General features: G+C 41.2%; 1 protein-coding gene and 1 long non-coding RNA gene across 2 annotated transcripts in view; both read right to left on the minus strand.

Annotated features, from left to right (window-relative positions):
* MTARC1 (mitochondrial amidoxime reducing component 1) overlaps positions 1-13,928 on the minus strand; it is a 33,298-nt gene extending 19,370 nt beyond the window's left edge. The window contains exons 1-2 of the mRNA XM_044762835.2: positions 13,494-13,928; positions 9,947-10,120 (exon numbers count right to left, since the gene is read on the minus strand). Of these exons, the coding sequence (XP_044618770.1) occupies positions 9,947-10,120; positions 13,494-13,765 (446 nt within the window). The 5' untranslated portion in view covers positions 13,766-13,928. The remainder of the gene's footprint in view (positions 1-9,946; positions 10,121-13,493) is intronic.
* LOC139042582 (uncharacterized) lies at positions 12,158-12,862 on the minus strand. The gene is made up of 3 exons (XR_011499482.1): positions 12,731-12,862; positions 12,597-12,634; positions 12,158-12,289 (listed from the first exon to the last, which is right to left on the minus strand). It is a non-coding gene; the product is annotated as an uncharacterized lncRNA (long non-coding RNA).
* Positions 13,929-18,550: the final 4,622 nt, after the last annotated feature.

Consider the following 18,550-nt stretch of genomic DNA (forward strand, 5'->3'; position numbering starts at 1 on the left):
TTGCCGGATAATATGGTAGTTCTGGGGCGGGGGGGGGGGGGGGGGGGATTTGTAATTTTTATTTTTTATTTTTTTGGTGAGGAAGATTGGCCCTGAACTAACAGCCATTGCCAATCTTCCTCTTTTTGCTTGAGGAAGGTTGTCCCTGAGCTAACATCTGTGACAATATTCCTCTCTTTTGTATGTGGGAGGCCACCACAGCATGGTTTGATGAGCGGTTTATAGCTCCACTCCCAGGATCAGAACCCATGAATCCTGGGCGGCCAAAGCAGAGTGTGCAAACTTAACCACTACATCACCAGGCCGGCGTCCTGTTTTTAATTTTTTGAGGAAGCTCCATATTGTTTTCCATAGTAGCTACACCAATTTCCACTCCCATCAACAGTGCACAAGGGTTCCCTTTCCTCCACATCCTTGCCAACAATTGTTAGCTCTTATCTTTTTGATGATACCACTCTAACAGGCGTGAGGTGATATCTCATTGTAGTTCTGCTTTGTATTTCCCTGATGATTAGTGATGTTGAGCATCTTTTCATGTACCTGTTCACCATTTGTATGGCTTCTTCAGAAAAATGTCTATTTACTTCCTCTGCCTGCTTTTTAATTGGAATGGTTGCTTTTCTGCTATTGAGTTGTATGAGTTCCTTATTTATTTTGGATATTAACCCTGTATCAGATAAATGGTCTGCAAATATTTTCTCCCATTGCACAGATTACCTTTTCATTTTGTTCAGTTTCTTGTGTTGTGCAGAAGCTTTCCAGTTCAACGTTGACTCATTTATTTATTTTTGCTTGTGTTGCTTGTGTTTTGGCATCAAATCTAAAAAATTGCTGCCAAGGCCAATATCAACGAGATTTTTCTCTGTTTTCTTCTAGGAGTTTTTTGGTTTCAAGTCTTATGTTCAAGTTTTCAATCAAGTTAGTTTTTGTGAGTGATATAAGATAGGAGTCCAGTTTCATTCTTTTGCATGTGAATACTCAGTTTTCCCAACACCGTTTATTGCAGGGACTATCCTTTCTCCATTAAGTATTTTTGGCTCTCTTGTCAGATATTCGTTGACCATATATGCATGGGTTTATTTCTGGGCTCTTGATTCTGTTTCACTGATCTATGTGTCTATTTTTATGCTAGTACCATACTGTTTTGATTATTATAGCTTTGTAGTATAGTTTGAAATCAAGAAGCGTGATGCACTCAGCTTTGTTCTTCTTTCTCGAGACTGCTTTGGCTACTCGGGGTCTTTTGTGGTTCCATGCAAATTTTAGGATTGTTTTTTCTATTTCTGTGGAAAATGCCATAGGTATTTTGATAGCGATTGCACTGAATCTACAGACGGCATTGTGTAGTATGGACATTTTAACAATATTAATTATTCTAATCTATTAACATGGAATATTTCTCCATTTATTTGTGACTTCCTCAATTTCTTTCATCAATGTCTTATAGTTTTCAGTGTACAGATCTTTCACCTCCTTGGTTAAATTTATTTCTAAGTATTTGACTGTTTTTCATACTATTGTGAATGGGATTGTTTTCTTTATTTCTTTTTCAGATATTTCGTTTTTAGTCTTTAGAAACACAATTGATTTCTCCATGTTGATTTCATACCCTGCAACTTTATTGAATTTGTTGATTAGTTGTAACAGTTTTTGTTTTATTTTGTTTTGCTTTGTTTTGTTGAGGAAGATTAGCCCTGCGCTAACATCTGCTGCCAATCCTCCTCTTTTTGCTGAGGAAGACTGGCCCTGAGCTAACATCCATGCCCATCTTCCTCTACTTTATATGTGGGACACCTACCACAGCATGGCTTGCTAAGCGGTGCCATGTCCACACCCAGGATCAAAACTGGCGAACCTTGGGCTCCTGAAGCGGAGCATGTGAACTTAACCACTGTGCTACCAGGCCAGCTCCTAGTTGTAACAGTTTTTAATGGAGTCTTTAGGATTTTCTACATATAAGATCACATTATCTACAAACAAAGATATTTTATTTCTTCCTTTCTGATTTGGATAACTTTTATTTATTTTTCTTGCCTGATTGCTTTGGCTAGGACTTCCAGCAATATGTTGAATAGGAGTAGTAAGAGTAGACACCCTTATCTTGTTCTGATCATGGAGGAAAAGCTTTCTACTTTTCACCATTGAGTATGATGTTAGCTGTGGGCTTGCCAAATATGGCCTTATTATATTGAGGTACGTTCTTTCTATATGCAATTTGTTGAGAGTTTTTATCATGAAAAGATATTATATTTTGTGAAATGCTTTTTCTGCATGTTGAAATGATCATACAATTTTTATCCTTCATTCTATTAATGTGCTATATGACATTGATTGATTTGCTTATGTTGAACCATCCTTACATCCCAGGGATAAATCTCATTTGATTATACTATATGATCCTTTAACTGTGCTGTTGAATTCGGTTTGCTAATATTTTGTTGAGTATTTTTGCATCTATATTCATCCAGGATATTTACCTGTAATTTTGTTTTCTTGTAGTGTCCTTATCTGGCTTTGGCATTACAGTAATGCTGACCTTGTAAAATGAGTTTGAGAGTGCTCCCTTCTCTTCTACTTTTTGGAAGCATTTGAGAAGGAGTGGTGTTAATTCTTCTTTAAATATTTGGTACAATTCACCAGTAAAATCTGTTCTTAGACTTTGTTGGGAGATTTTTGATTACTGATTCAATCTCCTTACTTGTTACTGGTCTGTTTAGATTTTCTATTTCTTCATGATTCAGTCTTGGTAGGTTGTATGTTTCTAAGAATTTATCCATTTCTTACAGGTTATCTTATTTGTTGGCACACAATTGTTCATAGTAATCTCTTACAATCCTTTGTATTTCTGTAGTATCAGTTGTAATGTCTCCTCTTTCATATCTGAGTCTTCTCTCTCTTTTTCTTAGTCTAGCTAAAGGTTTGTCAATTTTATCTTTTCCAAAAAGACCAGCTCTTAGACTTCTTGATCTTTCCTATTGCTTTTCTGGTCTCTATTTCATTTATTTCTGCTCTGATCTTTGTTACTTCCTTCCTTTATGCTAACTTTGGGCTCACTTTGTTCTTCTAGTTCCTTGAGGTGTAAAGTTAGGCTATTTATTTGAGATCTTTCTTTTTTCTTAATGTAAGCATTTATCACTATAGACGTCACTCTTAAAACTGCTTTTGCTGCATCCCATAGTTTTTGGTATGTTGTGTTTCCATTTTCGCTTGTTTTGATTTTCTTTTATTTCCCTTTTGATTCCCCCTTTGACTCATTGGTTGTTCAGGAGTATGTTGTTCAATTTCTACATGTCTGTGAATTTTCCAACTTTCCTTCTGTTTTGATTTCTAGTTTCACACCATTGGGGTCAGAAAAGATACTCGGTATGATTTCAATTTTCTTCAATTTGCTAAGACTTGTGTTCTGCCCTATCGTATGATCTATCCTGGAGAATATTCCTTGTGCACTTGAGAAGATTGTGTATTCTGTTGCCTTTGGCTAGAATATTGTGTAAATGTCTGTTAGGTCTATTTGGTCTAAACTATGGTTTGAGTTCGATGCTTCCCTATTGATTTTCTCTCTGGATGATCTATCCATTGTTAAAAGTGGGATATTGAAGTCCTCTCCTATTGTTGTATTGTCTATTTCTGTTAGTATTTGCTTGATACATTTAGGAGCTCCAATATGCATATGTATTTATGATTGTCATATATTCCTGAAGAAGTTTCCCTTTTATCATTATGTAATGACCTTCTTTGTCTCTTGTTACAATTTTTGGCTGAAAGTATATTTTCACTAAATATAGCAACCCCTACTCTCTTTTGGTTTCCCCTTGCATGGAACACCTTTTTCCATCCCTTCACTTTTAGCTTATTTGGGTCCTTAAAGCTGAAGTGATACTATTGTAGGCAGCATATAATTGGGTTTTGTTTATCCATCCAGCCACTCTATGCCTTCTGATTGGAGAATTTAATCTATTTACATTTAGAGTGATCATTGATAGGTAAGGACTTACTAATGTCATCTTATTAATTATTTTCTGGCTATTTCATAATTCCCTTGTTCCTTTCTTCCTCTCTTGCTGCCTTCCTTTGTGAACATTCCATAGTGATGTGCTTTGATTCCCTTCTCTTTATATTTTGTGTACCTACTGTGAGTTTTTGCTTTGTGGCTACCATAAGGCTTACATAAAACATCTTATAACAGTCTATTTTATGCTGATAACAACTTCAGTCTCATACAAAAACTCTACCCTTTTACTCCCCACTCTCTTTTATGTTTTTGCTGTCACAATTTACCTGTTTTCATATTGTGTATTCTCTAACAAGTTATTTGTAGCTATAGTTATTTTTAACACTCTTGTCCTCTAACCTTTATACTGGTTAAGTGATACATACCACAATATCATAGTATTAGAGTATTCTGAATTTCATTGTGCACTTACCTTTACCAGAGTGTTGTATATTTTCATATGTCTTCATTTTACTAATCAGTGTCCCTTCATTTCACTTTGAAGAACTCCTTTCAGCATTTCTTGTAAGGAAGGTTTAGTGGTGATGAACTCCCTCAGCTTTTGTTTATCTAGGAAATTCTCTCTCTCTCATTCATTTCTAAAGGATAATGTTGCCGGATAGAGTATTCTTAGTTGGCATTTTTTTCTTTCAGCCTGTAAGGTTTCTGCTGAGAAATCTGGTGATAGCTCTTGTAAGTTACAAGCTTCTTTTCTTTGCAGCTTCTAAGATTCTCTCTTTTTCTTTGATTTTTGACAGTTTTATTATAATGCATCTTTAAGTTGAGTCTGTTTGCTGACATATAAGCTTCGTGAACTTGGATGTGCAAATCTCTCCCCAGTTCTGGGAAGTTCTCAGCCATTGTTTCTTCAAATAAGCTTTCTGCCACCATCTACTTCTCTTCTTATGGAACTCCAATAATTCAAAAATTGTTTCTTTTAATGGTATCCCATAGATCGCATAGGCTTTATTCACTCATTTTCATTCTTTTTTCTTTGTTCTCCTCTGACTGGATAATTTCAGAGACCTGTCTTCAATCTCATAAATTCTTTCTTTTGCTTGTTCCATTCCGTTGTTGATGCACTCTGTTGGATTTCTACTTTCATTCATTTTATTCTTCAGCTGAGTTTGGTTCTTATTTTATGATTTCTACTTTTTGCTTAACTTCTCATTTTGTCCATTTGTTGTTTCCCTGATTTGATTGAATTTTCTTTTTATCTTGTCTTGTATCTCACTGTGTTTCCTTTAAAAAGCTATTTTGAATTCTTTATTGGCTAAATCACACATCTCCTTGTCCTTGGAATAGGTTATTGGAAGATTATTATGATCCTTTGGCAATGTCATGTTTCATTAGTATTTCATATTTCTTGGAGTTTTGTGTTGCTGTCTTCACATTTGAGGTAGCAGTCACCTTCTCCAGTCTTTACTAATTGCTTTCAGGAGAGAACTACCTTGTATCAGCCGCACTAGGAACTCTGAGGCTTTCTCAGACCTTCTATGGATACTCCTGCTCCATGCTTCTTGCTCTCTCTTGTGGCAGAATTCTTAAGCTTGTATGCCTTCTCAGTCCTGGAACACACCAGGTCAAGTGCTGACAGCCTTGCTTTTTTTCTCCCAAAAGTGGCACTAAGGCTCAAGTTTGTGGTCTTTCCCTGGCCCACAGATTGTGGCCACCTTTCCATGCATGCTCACTAGCTGTCTGCCAAAGCTTATCATCTGAAGTACACACAGGGAGCCGGCCAGGGTGGTGGGGTCAGGGGCAGTGTGGGTGAGGCATGCTGAGAGCTGGAGGCACCCATGGGCCAGTTGAGGGAATCCATGGGTGAAGTGTCCCCAGCAGCTCATGGGCAGGTTTCATGATAGAGTCTGTAATGCAGTTAGTAGGATCCATGTCCCATGACTCCTCCAAGAGTCCTGTTGAAAGTGCTCCCAGCCTCTTCCTACCCCCTAGTCATGCAGCTCATGATGCAATACTCTGGATGGGGTGAGAGAGAAATGAGTCTATTTGGCAACATCCAAACAGCTAAGGAAGTTGGATGTTCACTCACAGATGCTCACTTTCCCCCACAGGAGAAATCATGGGCCAAGAATATCTCTCTTCACCCTAAGCTGTGCTGCCTTGGGGGAGGGATGACATGGGTAAAGTCAAACTGCTCCTCTTACCCTCTCCATGGCATCCAAACACATCATTTTTTGCTCCACCAGTGTGCTGGAACTTCTCCAAGAGAAACCCGGACTTCCACAAGGGCTCTCGCATCTGTGGGTGATTGTCTAAGACAGTATTTTCCAGGGGCCCCCAGACTCTAGCCAAGAGAAGCTGGAGCCAGTTCACAGGCCACTGCAGGGTCCACAGCCGGGACCAAGGTCTGTAAGCATATTATCCAAGGCACAGGTAGGCAAGACTCTCGGGTCCCTTGGTATATCATGCCAGATCCCACAGCTCCCACAAAGGCACTTCTGTCCATGGATGGAGGCCAAATTGTTGTTTTCAAGGGGAGGGACATGAACAAGGGATGTCTTATTCATCCATCATGCTGGCATCCTATATAATTTTATTAACTGTTCTTTATATTAAATGAGAAATTCGTATTAACAGTGCCAGGGTTATTATATTAAGCTGTGACATTAGTTCTGCTCAAAGTTTTCATGAATTTTTGCATGAATAAACCTTGTTATTGAAGTATAATAGTCATATAGAAAGTGCACTGTCATAAGTATATGGTTTGATGCATTTTCACACACTTCCATCCCACCCCTTCTAAATTAACCTCCTAAGAGTCAGAGGGCTGAAGTACACATGCCATGTCTGCAGAGTAATGAGCTGGTCTTGTCAACAAACACCAAGAGCATCTATCTGCCTTACTCTTTTCTGGATCAAGATGAAGAACAAATGAATGAAATAAAAATACCAAAATTCACACATCCAAATGGGCATTACCTTCCAAAGGAGTCACCTTGGGAAGCAATACAATCATTCTAATAGTAATTATAACCAATCTAGAACACTCAAAGGAAGTGAGTCTTACTACTTTTAAAGCTAATCTCATTCTCTAAACCAAAAAATCATCTTTCATAGCTTGACCCCTTTATTCACCAGACTTAGCTCCAAATGACTTTTTTTACCTTCTCCAAAAATCAAATCCACCATAAGTGAGTGAAGATTTCCAGAACTGAGTAGTGCATGAGAGGGTTAGCCTGTGTATGTGTCTGTGTGTATGCAGTGGGATGTCTAAAATGTTCATTTCTGAAGCATCCTGAGCAATGGCGGCATTACCAAAATCTACGTATGCAGACAGTCTTGAACGTCAGGTTCTTATTAGACGTCTTTTTGCTGGTACCCATGCAAAAAATCAGCCAGCCTCCTTTCTCCAGAGTCAAATCCTTACAGTCATCAAGGATCCATCTCAGTCCTGGGAAAAGCCCAGGGCTTTTCCTTAGCTGCTTTCACAGGAGAGGGTAAGGGCAAGCAGCAGAGGAGACAGAGAGAAAGGCTGCTTAGGACTTCAGTCAACAATAATTATCTTTACTAAGTTAAAGCATTTGCATATCTCTTAGGTCATTACAAAAATATGAAACATCTTCCCTCTTGACCTGACACTTATTTCCTTTTCAGCCTCTATGTGTAGGTTTTGGGGTTCAGGCTTATAAGCACCTGGAACTTGAGGCCTTTAAATGAGCAGAATTTTGTTCTCTGTCTTCTTCCTTCTCCTCCCACATTTCTCCTATGTTCTGAGCAGCCTTGGTTGTGTCGTTGGGTCCAGCATTCCTCTGACACATTGTTCCAAAGAATCCAAGCAAAAAAACATGAACGTTCCTAAAACTTTTGATAAAGATAAAATAGTATGGTTGGCAGCCGCTTTCCTGAGTAACTCATATAAAGTTCCTGATTCTCTGTATCCCATTAGTGGCTGGCACGGTTTGCGCAAAAATCAAGTAACAACCTCAGTGATGAAAACAGATGTGCCAGGACCTTTTGAACGTTACTTTGGGGCTCCAAGAACTCATCAGCAATCATTAGGAAACCATGGGCTGAGGATACATCTCTTTCACAAGAGAATGGCCCGGGCTGCCAAACGAAACCCAAGTCCAAAGGGTCCTTGACATCTTTACCCGAAGAGTCTGTGGGGACTTTAGCAGCAGATCTGAGCTCTCTCATTTTGCAATTTCCAAACATGCTCTTATTCAGTCTTTGGGGCACGGACCAAAAAGCCTGTGTGGAACCATGAAACAAAGTTCATACATTGTTCCAAATAAATGAACAATTAAATGAAAAAATCTAACCACAAGAAAGGATGGGTGAATTTCTAACCATGGCAGACAAACAGGAGCCAGGCTATGGAAAAACATAAGATAAAAATTGCCATAGGCTTATTAAAAAGTTTGCTTCAGACAATCAATAATGCAAATTAAATCAAGAGGAAATTGTCATTTTTTCCCATAAAAGTGGCAAAATATTTTGGAAACTAATGGTCAGAGTATAATTAGACAGATATGCCTGTAGGTATGTAGCTGGCAGAATCATTCTGCAGAACAATTTAACAACATATATCAAAAGTCCATACTCTTGTTTCTACCAAAACCACTGCTAAAATTTTTTCTCTAAGAAAATAATAGGAGATACGAACAAAGGTTTATGCCAAAAATTCATCACATTCTTCTTCTCACCTCAAAAAAATTGAAAACAATCCAATCTTTTGGATTTAATCCAAAAATTTAATCATGAGGCCATGTTAAAATGCATTAGAGGACACTCACAGAATGAAATATTATGCCAACATGAAAAATGATACTTTTGAGGATTTTTTAACAATCGAAAAAATACTCAACGTATCAACTTAAGTATATAATGTTATTCAAGACTCTGATTTTTGTATTCCTTTAATTTTATTTTTAAAGGATTAGCCATAGAGACAGAAAGAAAATATGTCAAAATGTTACTTATAGTTATCTCAGGCAGTTTTTGTGTTCCTCCTTTTTCTTGTTATTTTCCAATTTTTCAACTACGAACAGGTATTACTTTTATGATCAGAAAAACTATCAAATTAAAATAAAAACTGATTATGTTTAAAACTCTAACATATTATAAAAATTATACTGGTATTGTATTTCGTGACCTTTTTGGGGTCTTTAGACATTTTTCAGCTAACTCAGAGCTACACTTTTTGATGTGGTGTTATTTTCTATGATAGACTACGCATACATTTGGCATTCGCATTGTATTTCAATTCAAAATGCAGAAACTGTAACAAGAGTATAATTAAATCAAATTTTAATTTTCCCATAAATAGGATAAAAAATCAGTTCTACACATGATTTCTTAGAAGCAAAGCTAGTTTTCCTGGAACAACTGCTTTCTTGCAGGCTTTCTGATGCTGGGGAAGGAGTCTCTGTACAGAGCAGCCTCTTGGCTGAATCTCCACCTTCACTACGAGCCTTGGGCATCTACAGGTCCCATCACTCATCTGGTTGCAGCTGTTCCTTTCTATTTTGGACTTCCTGTCATGAGGACTAAATGTCACGGGTCACATAGCCATTTGCAACTCTTTTCCTAATTCAGTTGTGGAAGGTTCCAGGTCTTCCCAGGCAAAATAAGGCAGGTCCTACAGTAACACATAGATCTAATCTCACCTTGTCCAGGACACTCTCCTCAGTCACTCCTACCCCAATGTTGTCCTTTATCCTTTGGTGGTGTTGTCTCTGGCTGACATGTCCATATGCTTTTGTTCCCACGGTTTTCTACATAAGACTTTTACGTCTCTTGACCCCACATCCACACACATTTCTGAAGCTGCTTCTTTGCTCCTCCTTTAGATCATCATGATGTTGAGCACTTGCCCCTCCCTACATATGGTACATTTGTCATCAATGGGTAATTATTGATACTCTTTCTCAAGATTCCCTCCATAGCTTGCTTTTTCTGGAAATTGCATGAATAAACACTCAGGCCAGGGCTTACCTGCACTTATGCACTGCATTTGTAGGGGGTGTCTTGATGGGCAGCAGCAGGTCCTTCGTGTAGGGTGCACTGAGGGTCAGGGTGTCACCCTCACAGGTCAGGGAAATCAAGACCAGGCGAGGTTCCTGTCGAGCGGTAACCATGTTCCCGTCCTCGCTGGTCACAAGCCAAAACCTGCCATTTTCAAAACACAAGATAGGCATGGACCACCATGACAGGCAGCCAGTCTCTCCAGGAACACCAGACCACTGTCATCTCTGATTTCCTCACCATAAGCATGGTGTGTGTGACTTTGTGTGTTTGTGTGTGTCTGTCTTCAACATCAACTCGGCAGCACAGCAAGACTGAGTCGGTCAGTTAATTTCAAAGGATTTACTAACCACTCAAGCATCCAATATAATATCGGCAGAACATTTTGAGCTACATGGTGACACAGAAATCAAAGACGTTAATTACATTTTCATTTCAACTGCCAGAAAGTCTGATCACTTTCATTAAACGTGCCTCAAGCAGATGACAAGAAACTATTTCACAGAAAGACTGTAAGGACAGGAGGAAGCACAGTGGCAGCAACACAGTGGGCATTGGGCTCCTGCTGACTGAAACAAGACTGTCGCTGAATTGTTTGCAGAGCACGGAGTTCAGCTGACCAGCATGCAATGCCTCTTAAGTCTTGCCAAATCCACCCCCACCTTTAAAAAAAATTAATGTTTCAAAATTCAGAGCTGTGAATTCTGCAATTTGCTAAAAGTTCTATTGTTAATGTCAACGATATTTTTTCTGGCCCGGTATTCCTGGTCTAGAAGTACTTCCCAGAAAAAAAGATAAATGGATAAATAAGAGGAATAGAAAGAATCGTTTCCAGAAAAAGAACAATGGGTTTGTGTAGGTTACCTCTCAGCTACGGAGGAAGCTAACCATATTGACATTTTGGTAATTTCAATTCACACTGGATCGAATGATTACAATTACAGAAGTGAGTTTGTGCTTTGGGGACCCACAGACATAAGAATAAGAAAAAAATAGGGCAGACACTTGAGGCCATCACCTCCAGCAGGTCACTATGGCTGAGTCGTGCAGCCACACTAGAAAAGTGAGGTTAACGTAAGCCCCTTCCCAAACTGCCCTTTTATCTGCCCTTCATCCTGGACACAGACAGAGCTCTGCCCTGCCCCAAATCCTTGGTACCAGTACATGAGTACTTTTTCTAGTAATTCTTCCTAGTAAGAATGGTAGCCTGAGCTTTCCCAGATACAGATCTGATCGTGTCACCTCCTCTTGCAAAATCCCTCCACAGTCCCTGCTTTCCTGACTCTTCAGCAAGGCAGACAAGGCTCTTCATAAACCAGCTGCTCTCCCAGCCATTCTCACCTCCCCGCGCCCTTACACATGCCAGCCTTTCTTTCTCTTTTTAATTTTTTTATTGCGGTAAAATATAAACAACATAAAATATCTCTTAGTTTTATACTCAAAAGAATTGAAAGCAGGGACTCAAACAGATACTTGTACACTCAGGTTAATAGCAGTATTATTCACAATGCCAAAAGGCGGAAACAACCCCAGTGGCCATTAACAGACAGTAAATATGAAAAAAAAAATGTGATTTTAACCATTTTTAAGTGCACAATTCAGTGGCATTATACATTCAAAATGTTGTGCAACCATCACGACTGTCTATTTCCAAAAACCTTTCATCACCCCAAACAGAAACTCTGTACCCATTAAGCAATAACTCCCCATCCCCCCTCTCCCCTCAGCCCCTGGCAACCTCTAATCCATTTTTTGTCTCTATCAATCTGTCCATTCTAGATATTTCATAATTGGAATCATATAATGTTTGCCCTTTTGCATCTGGCTTATTTCACTTAACATAACGTTTTCAAGATTTCTCTACACCATAGCATGTATCAGAATTTCATTCCATTGGGTTTATATAAAACATTGTTTACCCATTCATCCGTTGATGGCCATTTGGATTGATTCCCTCTTTGGGCCATTGTGAATAATGCTGCAGTGAACACTGGGGTACACCGATCTATTAAAGTCCCTATTTTCAATTCCTTTTGGCAAATACCTAAGAGTGCCCCAGCCTTGTCCCCAGCATACATGCCCTCCCAGCCCAGTGTCTTTATCCAGCTTATTCACACTCTCTAGAATGTTCTTCTCCCAACTTACTTGCCTTAAAAATTCATAATCACTTTTAAATTTTCAGTTCAAGCTCTGAAGTCCTTCCTGATCAACCCAGTTTCTGATGCTCCTTTCTCTGTGCTCCCTCGCACTTGTCACGTTGAGATGGTTATTACACAGGACTGAAAGCCTTGTTGGTTTCTCTTGATACACACTCTGGTAGTGTGATGACAAAAATAAAGAACTTACCATAGTGTCTGGTACAAATGCCAGCTCTTCTTATTGTCTATAGTAATATGAGCTCAATACATGATCTATAGTAGTATATGTATATATATAGTATAATTAGTAAATTATATACTATATATAGTGTATCTAGTAAAATTACAACTGCTTTTGCCTCTGGGGTCTATGAAAACACATAAAATCAATAAATTCTACCATCTTTCAGAGGGCACTATACAAACCATGGAATATCTAAGATTCCCGGCTTCCTTCCTGAAGCATAAGACACATAGCTCACCTTTCAATTATGCCGTGAGTTGCCCTCTGTCTGGGGAGCTGAAGGAGGAAAGGTACAGCCCCATCAGTCTGTGTGTTACCTGCAGAAGCTGTGAGGGCTGGTCTGGGAGGAGGGAGTTTGAAGAGCAGACTTACAGTGAGGCCCAGGACAGGCCTGAAGTCAGACCCAGAAGAGGACAAAAGCCGCTTGCTCAGGGCCGTTGCAGCCTTCGCTGAACCCCAGGAATTCACACAGATCGCCACCACCCAGACAGGGCGCTCATAAACCCACTATTTACAAGCCACCGGTGTGAGAAAGAAAACAAGAGCCGTGGTTCCACTGCTGTGTGGCTCTGAACCTCAGTTTCTTTATCCATAAAAGAGCGCTTGGGAGGATAAAGAAAAAGAATGTATGCAATAGGTCTTTCTAAGCTGCAAGAATCTTAAGTTTCAACCGCTGTCATTAGAATTCTGTGCTCCGCCTTGGGGCACTCTTTGAGGTCTGGGCTTCTCGGCTCCAAGCTTCCCCAAGTTCTCAAGAGACAATTACTAACAACAAAGTGTCAGGGACCAATCCCAGGAAAGCTGAGCCCTTGGCTGGAAGGAGTTTCAGAAGTCGGCTTGCGCACTAGCAGACACCTGGGGACCGAAACCACACCTCATGCGGAGCGCGAGAAGCGAAAGAGCCCGTGGGAGATGGAAACACAGCCGACGCTCGAAAGCGGGTGGGGACGCAGAGTCCCGTCTCTGGGGTCTGCTGTCGGGAGGGGACGGCCCTTTACTCTCTTTTCCTTGCCCCCTCCAGCTCCCAGTTTCTTTATAAGGGGAAGAAGGGGTTGTGAGCGGACTCCAGACCTCCCCGCTCCCTCGCGCGTCCCCAGCCCACCCCGCGCTGCGCCCGCGCCCGGCCCGGCTGTACCTGTCCCGCAGGTGGCCGCTGCGCAGCCCCATGGCCGTGCACTCGGCCGCGCTCACCGGCACCCCCCTGCAGGACTTGACCGGGTAGATCCAGAGCTGCGCCACGGTGCCCACCTGCTGCAGCCGCCCGCGCCGCCGGGGCCTCGCGCGGCGCCAGGCCACGGCCCCCAGCGCCACGGCGGCCAGTCCCAGCGCGGCCACCCCCAGCCAGCGGGACCGGGGCGGCGCGGGGAGGCCGAGGCGGGCCAGAGCCGAGGAGCCGGCGGCGCCCATGACCGAGCGAGCGCGGGCGAGGCGGGAGCTCCGGGCGACCCAGGCCCGAGGCGCGCGCTCCCCTTGGCCCGGAGCCCACAGGGAAGGCGGCTCCTGACCCCTTCTGGGCCTGTCAAAGGGCGTCGCGTACGTCTCCGGAGGGGAGGCCCCTGGGGCAGTGGAGGTGGGAGGTGGCGGCTCAGCTTCAACGCGATCTTTGTCCCATTGCCTCCTCCACTTCCGCCCCCTGCGGCTGCAAGGCGAGATACCCACCCCCACGATCGCTGCAAGTGACTAGTTTATTTACGTATTTGTGTGCTGTTTAACCTAAAATAGACAAAAGTACAAATTTTGCAGGACAGAGCGTGATCTCGAAATTAGAAATCAGGCAGCGAGCAGATCCCCTTCTTGGGGATAGCGGGTGGCAGGGGGCACAGCGTGGCTCGTGCGGAGCGCCCAGCTGCCTTCCGCCACCTTTCCTGCCTGCCACGCAGGGCCGAGGGAGCTTGCTGCGCGTGAGAATCTGAGAGCTCATGGATGAGACCAGGCCCTGGAGGCCTGCGAGGAGTGGGCGGTCGCCCGGGCAATGGGCAGCGGAGAGCGCCCTCTACCAGTCTCAGAATTCCGTCGGCTCCTCCTGGCAGGAAGCCTCAGAGATGGAGGGGCATTCCTCAGGGTCTTGACTAGGAAGGTTGGTGCTGAGGAAAGGTCCGAGGCTTCTTAGGGGAGGAAGCAGTGTGATCCGCCCTGCAGGCACCGACTTCAGTCACTTGTGATTTCCAAATCAGGTCCTTTTTCAAACAAGGTCAGCCATTAGGGTCAAGGCGGTCTAGGATCCTTAGGTTCCTGTTTGATGTGCCAGAAAATGTTATCCTGACACTTATTAAAACAGTAACGAAGAGTTTATTCAAGGCCACTGCTCCTCTGATACCAGGAACAAGACAAGGATGCCCACTCCTGCCACTTTTATACAGCATAGTGTTGGAAATCCTAGCCAGAGCAATTAGGCTAAAAAAAAGAAATAAAAGACATCCAAATTGAAAGGAAGAGGTAAAACGGTCTCTGTTTGCAGATAACATGATGTTATTTATAGAAAACCCTAAAGACTCCACCAAAAGTCTGTTAGAACTCATAGATGAATTCAGTAAAGGTGCAGGATACAAAATCGATATACAAAAATAAATTGCATTTCTATACACTAACAATGAAATATTAGAAAGAGAAATTAAGAAAATCCCATTTACAATTGCATCAAAAAGAATAAAATACCTAAGAATAAATTTAACCATGGAAGTGAAAGATCTGTACACTAAAAACTATACGACTTTGATGAAAGAAATTGAAGAAAATACAAATAAATGGAAAGATAGCCTGTGCTCATGGATTGTAAGAATTAACATTATTAAAATGTCCAACTCCCAAGGCAGTCTACAGATTCGATACAATCTCTATCAAAATTCCAATGGCATTTTTCGCAGAGATAGAAAAACATTCTAAACTTTGTATGGAACCACGAAAGACCCAAAATAGCCAAAACAACTTTGAGACAGAAGAACAAAGCTGGAAGCATCACACTTCCTGATTTTAAAATATATTACAAAGCTATAGTAATCAAAACAATACAGTATTGGCATAAAAACAGACTCATAGATCAATGGAACATAGTAGAAAACCCAGAAATAAACCCATGCAAATATAGTGAATTAATTTACAACAAAGGAGACAAGAATATACAATGGGGAAATGGCAGTCTTTTCAAAAAACAATGTTGGAAAAACTGGAAAGCCACATGCAAAAGAATAAAGCTGGACCCCTATCTCACACCATTCACAAAAGCCAACGCAAAATGCATTAGGAACTTGAACACAAAACCTGAAATCATAAAACTTCTAGAAGAAAACATAAGTGATAAGTTCCCTGACATCAGTCTTGGTGATGATTTTTTTGGATTTGACACCAAAAACAAAGGCAACAAAAGCAAAAATAAATAAGTGGGACTACATCAAACTAAAAAGCTTCTGCACAGCAAAGGAAACTATCAACAAAATGAAAAGCCAAACTACTGAATGGGAGAAAATATTTGCATATCATATGTCTGATAAGGGGTTAGTATGCAAAATATATAAAGAACTCCCACAACTCAATAGCAAAAGAAAAAAATCTGATTTAAAAATGGGCAGAGGAACTAAATAGACATTTTCCAAAGAAGACATACAAATGGTCAACAGGTACATGAAATGGTGCTCAGCATCACTAATCATCAGGGAAACGCAAATTAAAGCCACAATCTAACCTCACATCTGTTAGAATGGCTATTAGCAAAAAGACAAGCGATAACAAATGTTGGCCAGGATGTGGAGAAAAGTGAACCTTCATGCACTGTTGGTGGGAATATAAATTGGTGCAGCCACTATGGAAAACAGCATGGAGGTTACTCAAAAATTAAAAATAGAACTACCGTATGATCCAGCAATTCTACTTCTGGGTATTTATCCAAAGGAAATAAAAAGCCTAACTCAAAGAGATATCTGCACCCCCATGTTCAAAGCAGCATTATTTACAATGGCCAAGATAGGGAAACAATCTGTGTGTCCATGGATGAATGAAAAGAAAAATGCGGTATATGTATACAACAGACTATTACTCAGCCATAAAAAAGAAGGAAATTTGACCATTTGTAACAACACAGATGGACCTTGAGGGCATTACGCTAAGCGAAATGAGTCAGACAGAGAAAGATAAATACCATATGATCTCATTTATATCTATGATCTAAAAAATCCAAATTCATAGATATAGAGAACAGATTGGTGGTTGCTAAAGGCAGGGGCGTGAGAAGTGGGCAAAACAGGTGAAGGTGGTTAGTAAGTAAAAACCCCTGGTTGTAAGATGAATAAAATCTGGGGATGTAATGTACAGCAGGGTGACAAGAGGTAACAATACTGTGTTGTGTATTTAAAAGTTGCTAAGAGATTAGATCTTAAAAATTCTCACCACAAGAAAAAAATTGTAACTGCGTGAAGTGATGGATGTTAATTTATTGTGTTAATCATTTCAGAATATATTCATATATCAAATCATTATGTGGCACACCTTAAACTAATACAATTTATATGCCAATTAAAAGAAAAGACTATTGTAATAGAGGTGTTACAATAGGGCTCAACTCTGAATACAGCTAAGACAAGTGGAGATTTATAGCCCAGGAGCAGAGTGAGGGGGTCAAGTGGATAGAAAAATTAGTAAGAGGAGACATCAAGGGTAGGAGGATGCTTGCTAAGCTGACTTAACAGATTCTTGCTGAAGGCAGGTCAAGGTCTTCCATGTCAAAGGTAGGGGATGAAAAACTTCGTCAGCAATCAGTTATCAGGGTATGGATTCTCTCTGAAATGACTTAGCAGGATTCTTGCCAAACTGGATTATGCAGGTGTGGCAAGGACAGGGCAAGGTAGAGTCCAAGTCAAGACGAGGGCCCAGAGGAGCCAGACTAAAGCTTGGTCAAGGAGAGAGTCGTTATCAGGTCCAGCTAGGTACATGGGCCAGGATGCTACAATTCAAGACCCCACCAGAATTGTCCACGTGGATGGAGGGTGTCTTGTACCAGAGAAGGGAGAGTCCCCAGAGGGGAGTGAATCCCCTTTGTCCAGCTGGTAACACACTTCAGGGCCCTTCAGTGCTCAGGAAAGATCTGTCCTTGAACATTGTTTCCACTGTAAATATTTGGGCCCAAACAGATTATATCTGTCTTGTTCTTTTCTCTTCCAACCCCAGGGTTCCAACCCTCTTCCCATTCCTGTGAATCCAGGAATTGTGTTCAGAGTCCAGAGGTCAGTGTTGCTTCAGCTGTTGGGATAGATAATGATCTCACCTCTTCCTGGAATGAGCTGGAGGGAGAAGGGGCTTGGAGTAAACCCAGCTTCCCCAGAAGAAATGGTGACTGATGGTGCCATGTGCCATGGGGGAAGAGAGTGAAGAGCAACACATCTCAGCACAACACAAAACTTGAGCTCCACATTCTCCACAGAAAAGACTACTCGAGGGCACTAAATTTTGTGTACTTCTGTTGATCTCTCTCCCTCATTTCTCCTCAGAAATTTAAAAGGAAAGATGTGATTCTCTATTTTAATGGTTGATTTTACAGTTAGTATAATTTTTCGATTTCATCATTTCCAAAATGTACTTATGCCTATAGCTAACAACACTTTTACCTCACAAGGTGCTGGGAATGGAGACTAATTTTGTGGCCAAACCAGGCTCATTTTGCCCACCGCATGGTATACCAATCATCAAGATGATAAATTTGCAGCAGAGAAAGAGTTTATTCACAAGGAAGCCAAGCGAGGAGATGGGAGAACAAATCTCAAAACCATCTCCCTGAAAATGGAGATTAGGAATATGTCTGGGTAGAGGGGCAGGGTGGTCTGAAGTGGGAATCGATGATTGGAGGTAAGGAGAAGTGGGGTAATTGATAGTAGTAGTCAAACTTCATGGCTCTTCAGAGGACACACGTTCACAAAATGATGGCATTAGTATGATCTGAGGGTGGAGTTTTCAGCCCCCTGATGTCAAAGGGTCACCTGTCAGTCATTCACACAGGCCTGGTTGATAGCTGAGTGGTCTTAACTGGCCTGAACTGGATAAGGAGTCAACCCCCAGTTCCTAAAAAACTCAAGCACCGGTTACCACGGTGACCCAGGCGTCAGAGATGTTATCTACAGGCTGGGTTTTAGGAATGCATTATCGGACTACTTTTGCAAACAGATGACTGACTGAGTGTAGTTAAAGCAAGTTGGCCCCCTGCTTTCA

The sequence above is a fragment of the Equus asinus genome, chromosome 30 (genome assembly GCF_041296235.1).
Source record: "Equus asinus isolate D_3611 breed Donkey chromosome 30, EquAss-T2T_v2, whole genome shotgun sequence".
NCBI classification, from domain to species: domain Eukaryota; kingdom Metazoa; phylum Chordata; class Mammalia; order Perissodactyla; family Equidae; genus Equus; species Equus asinus.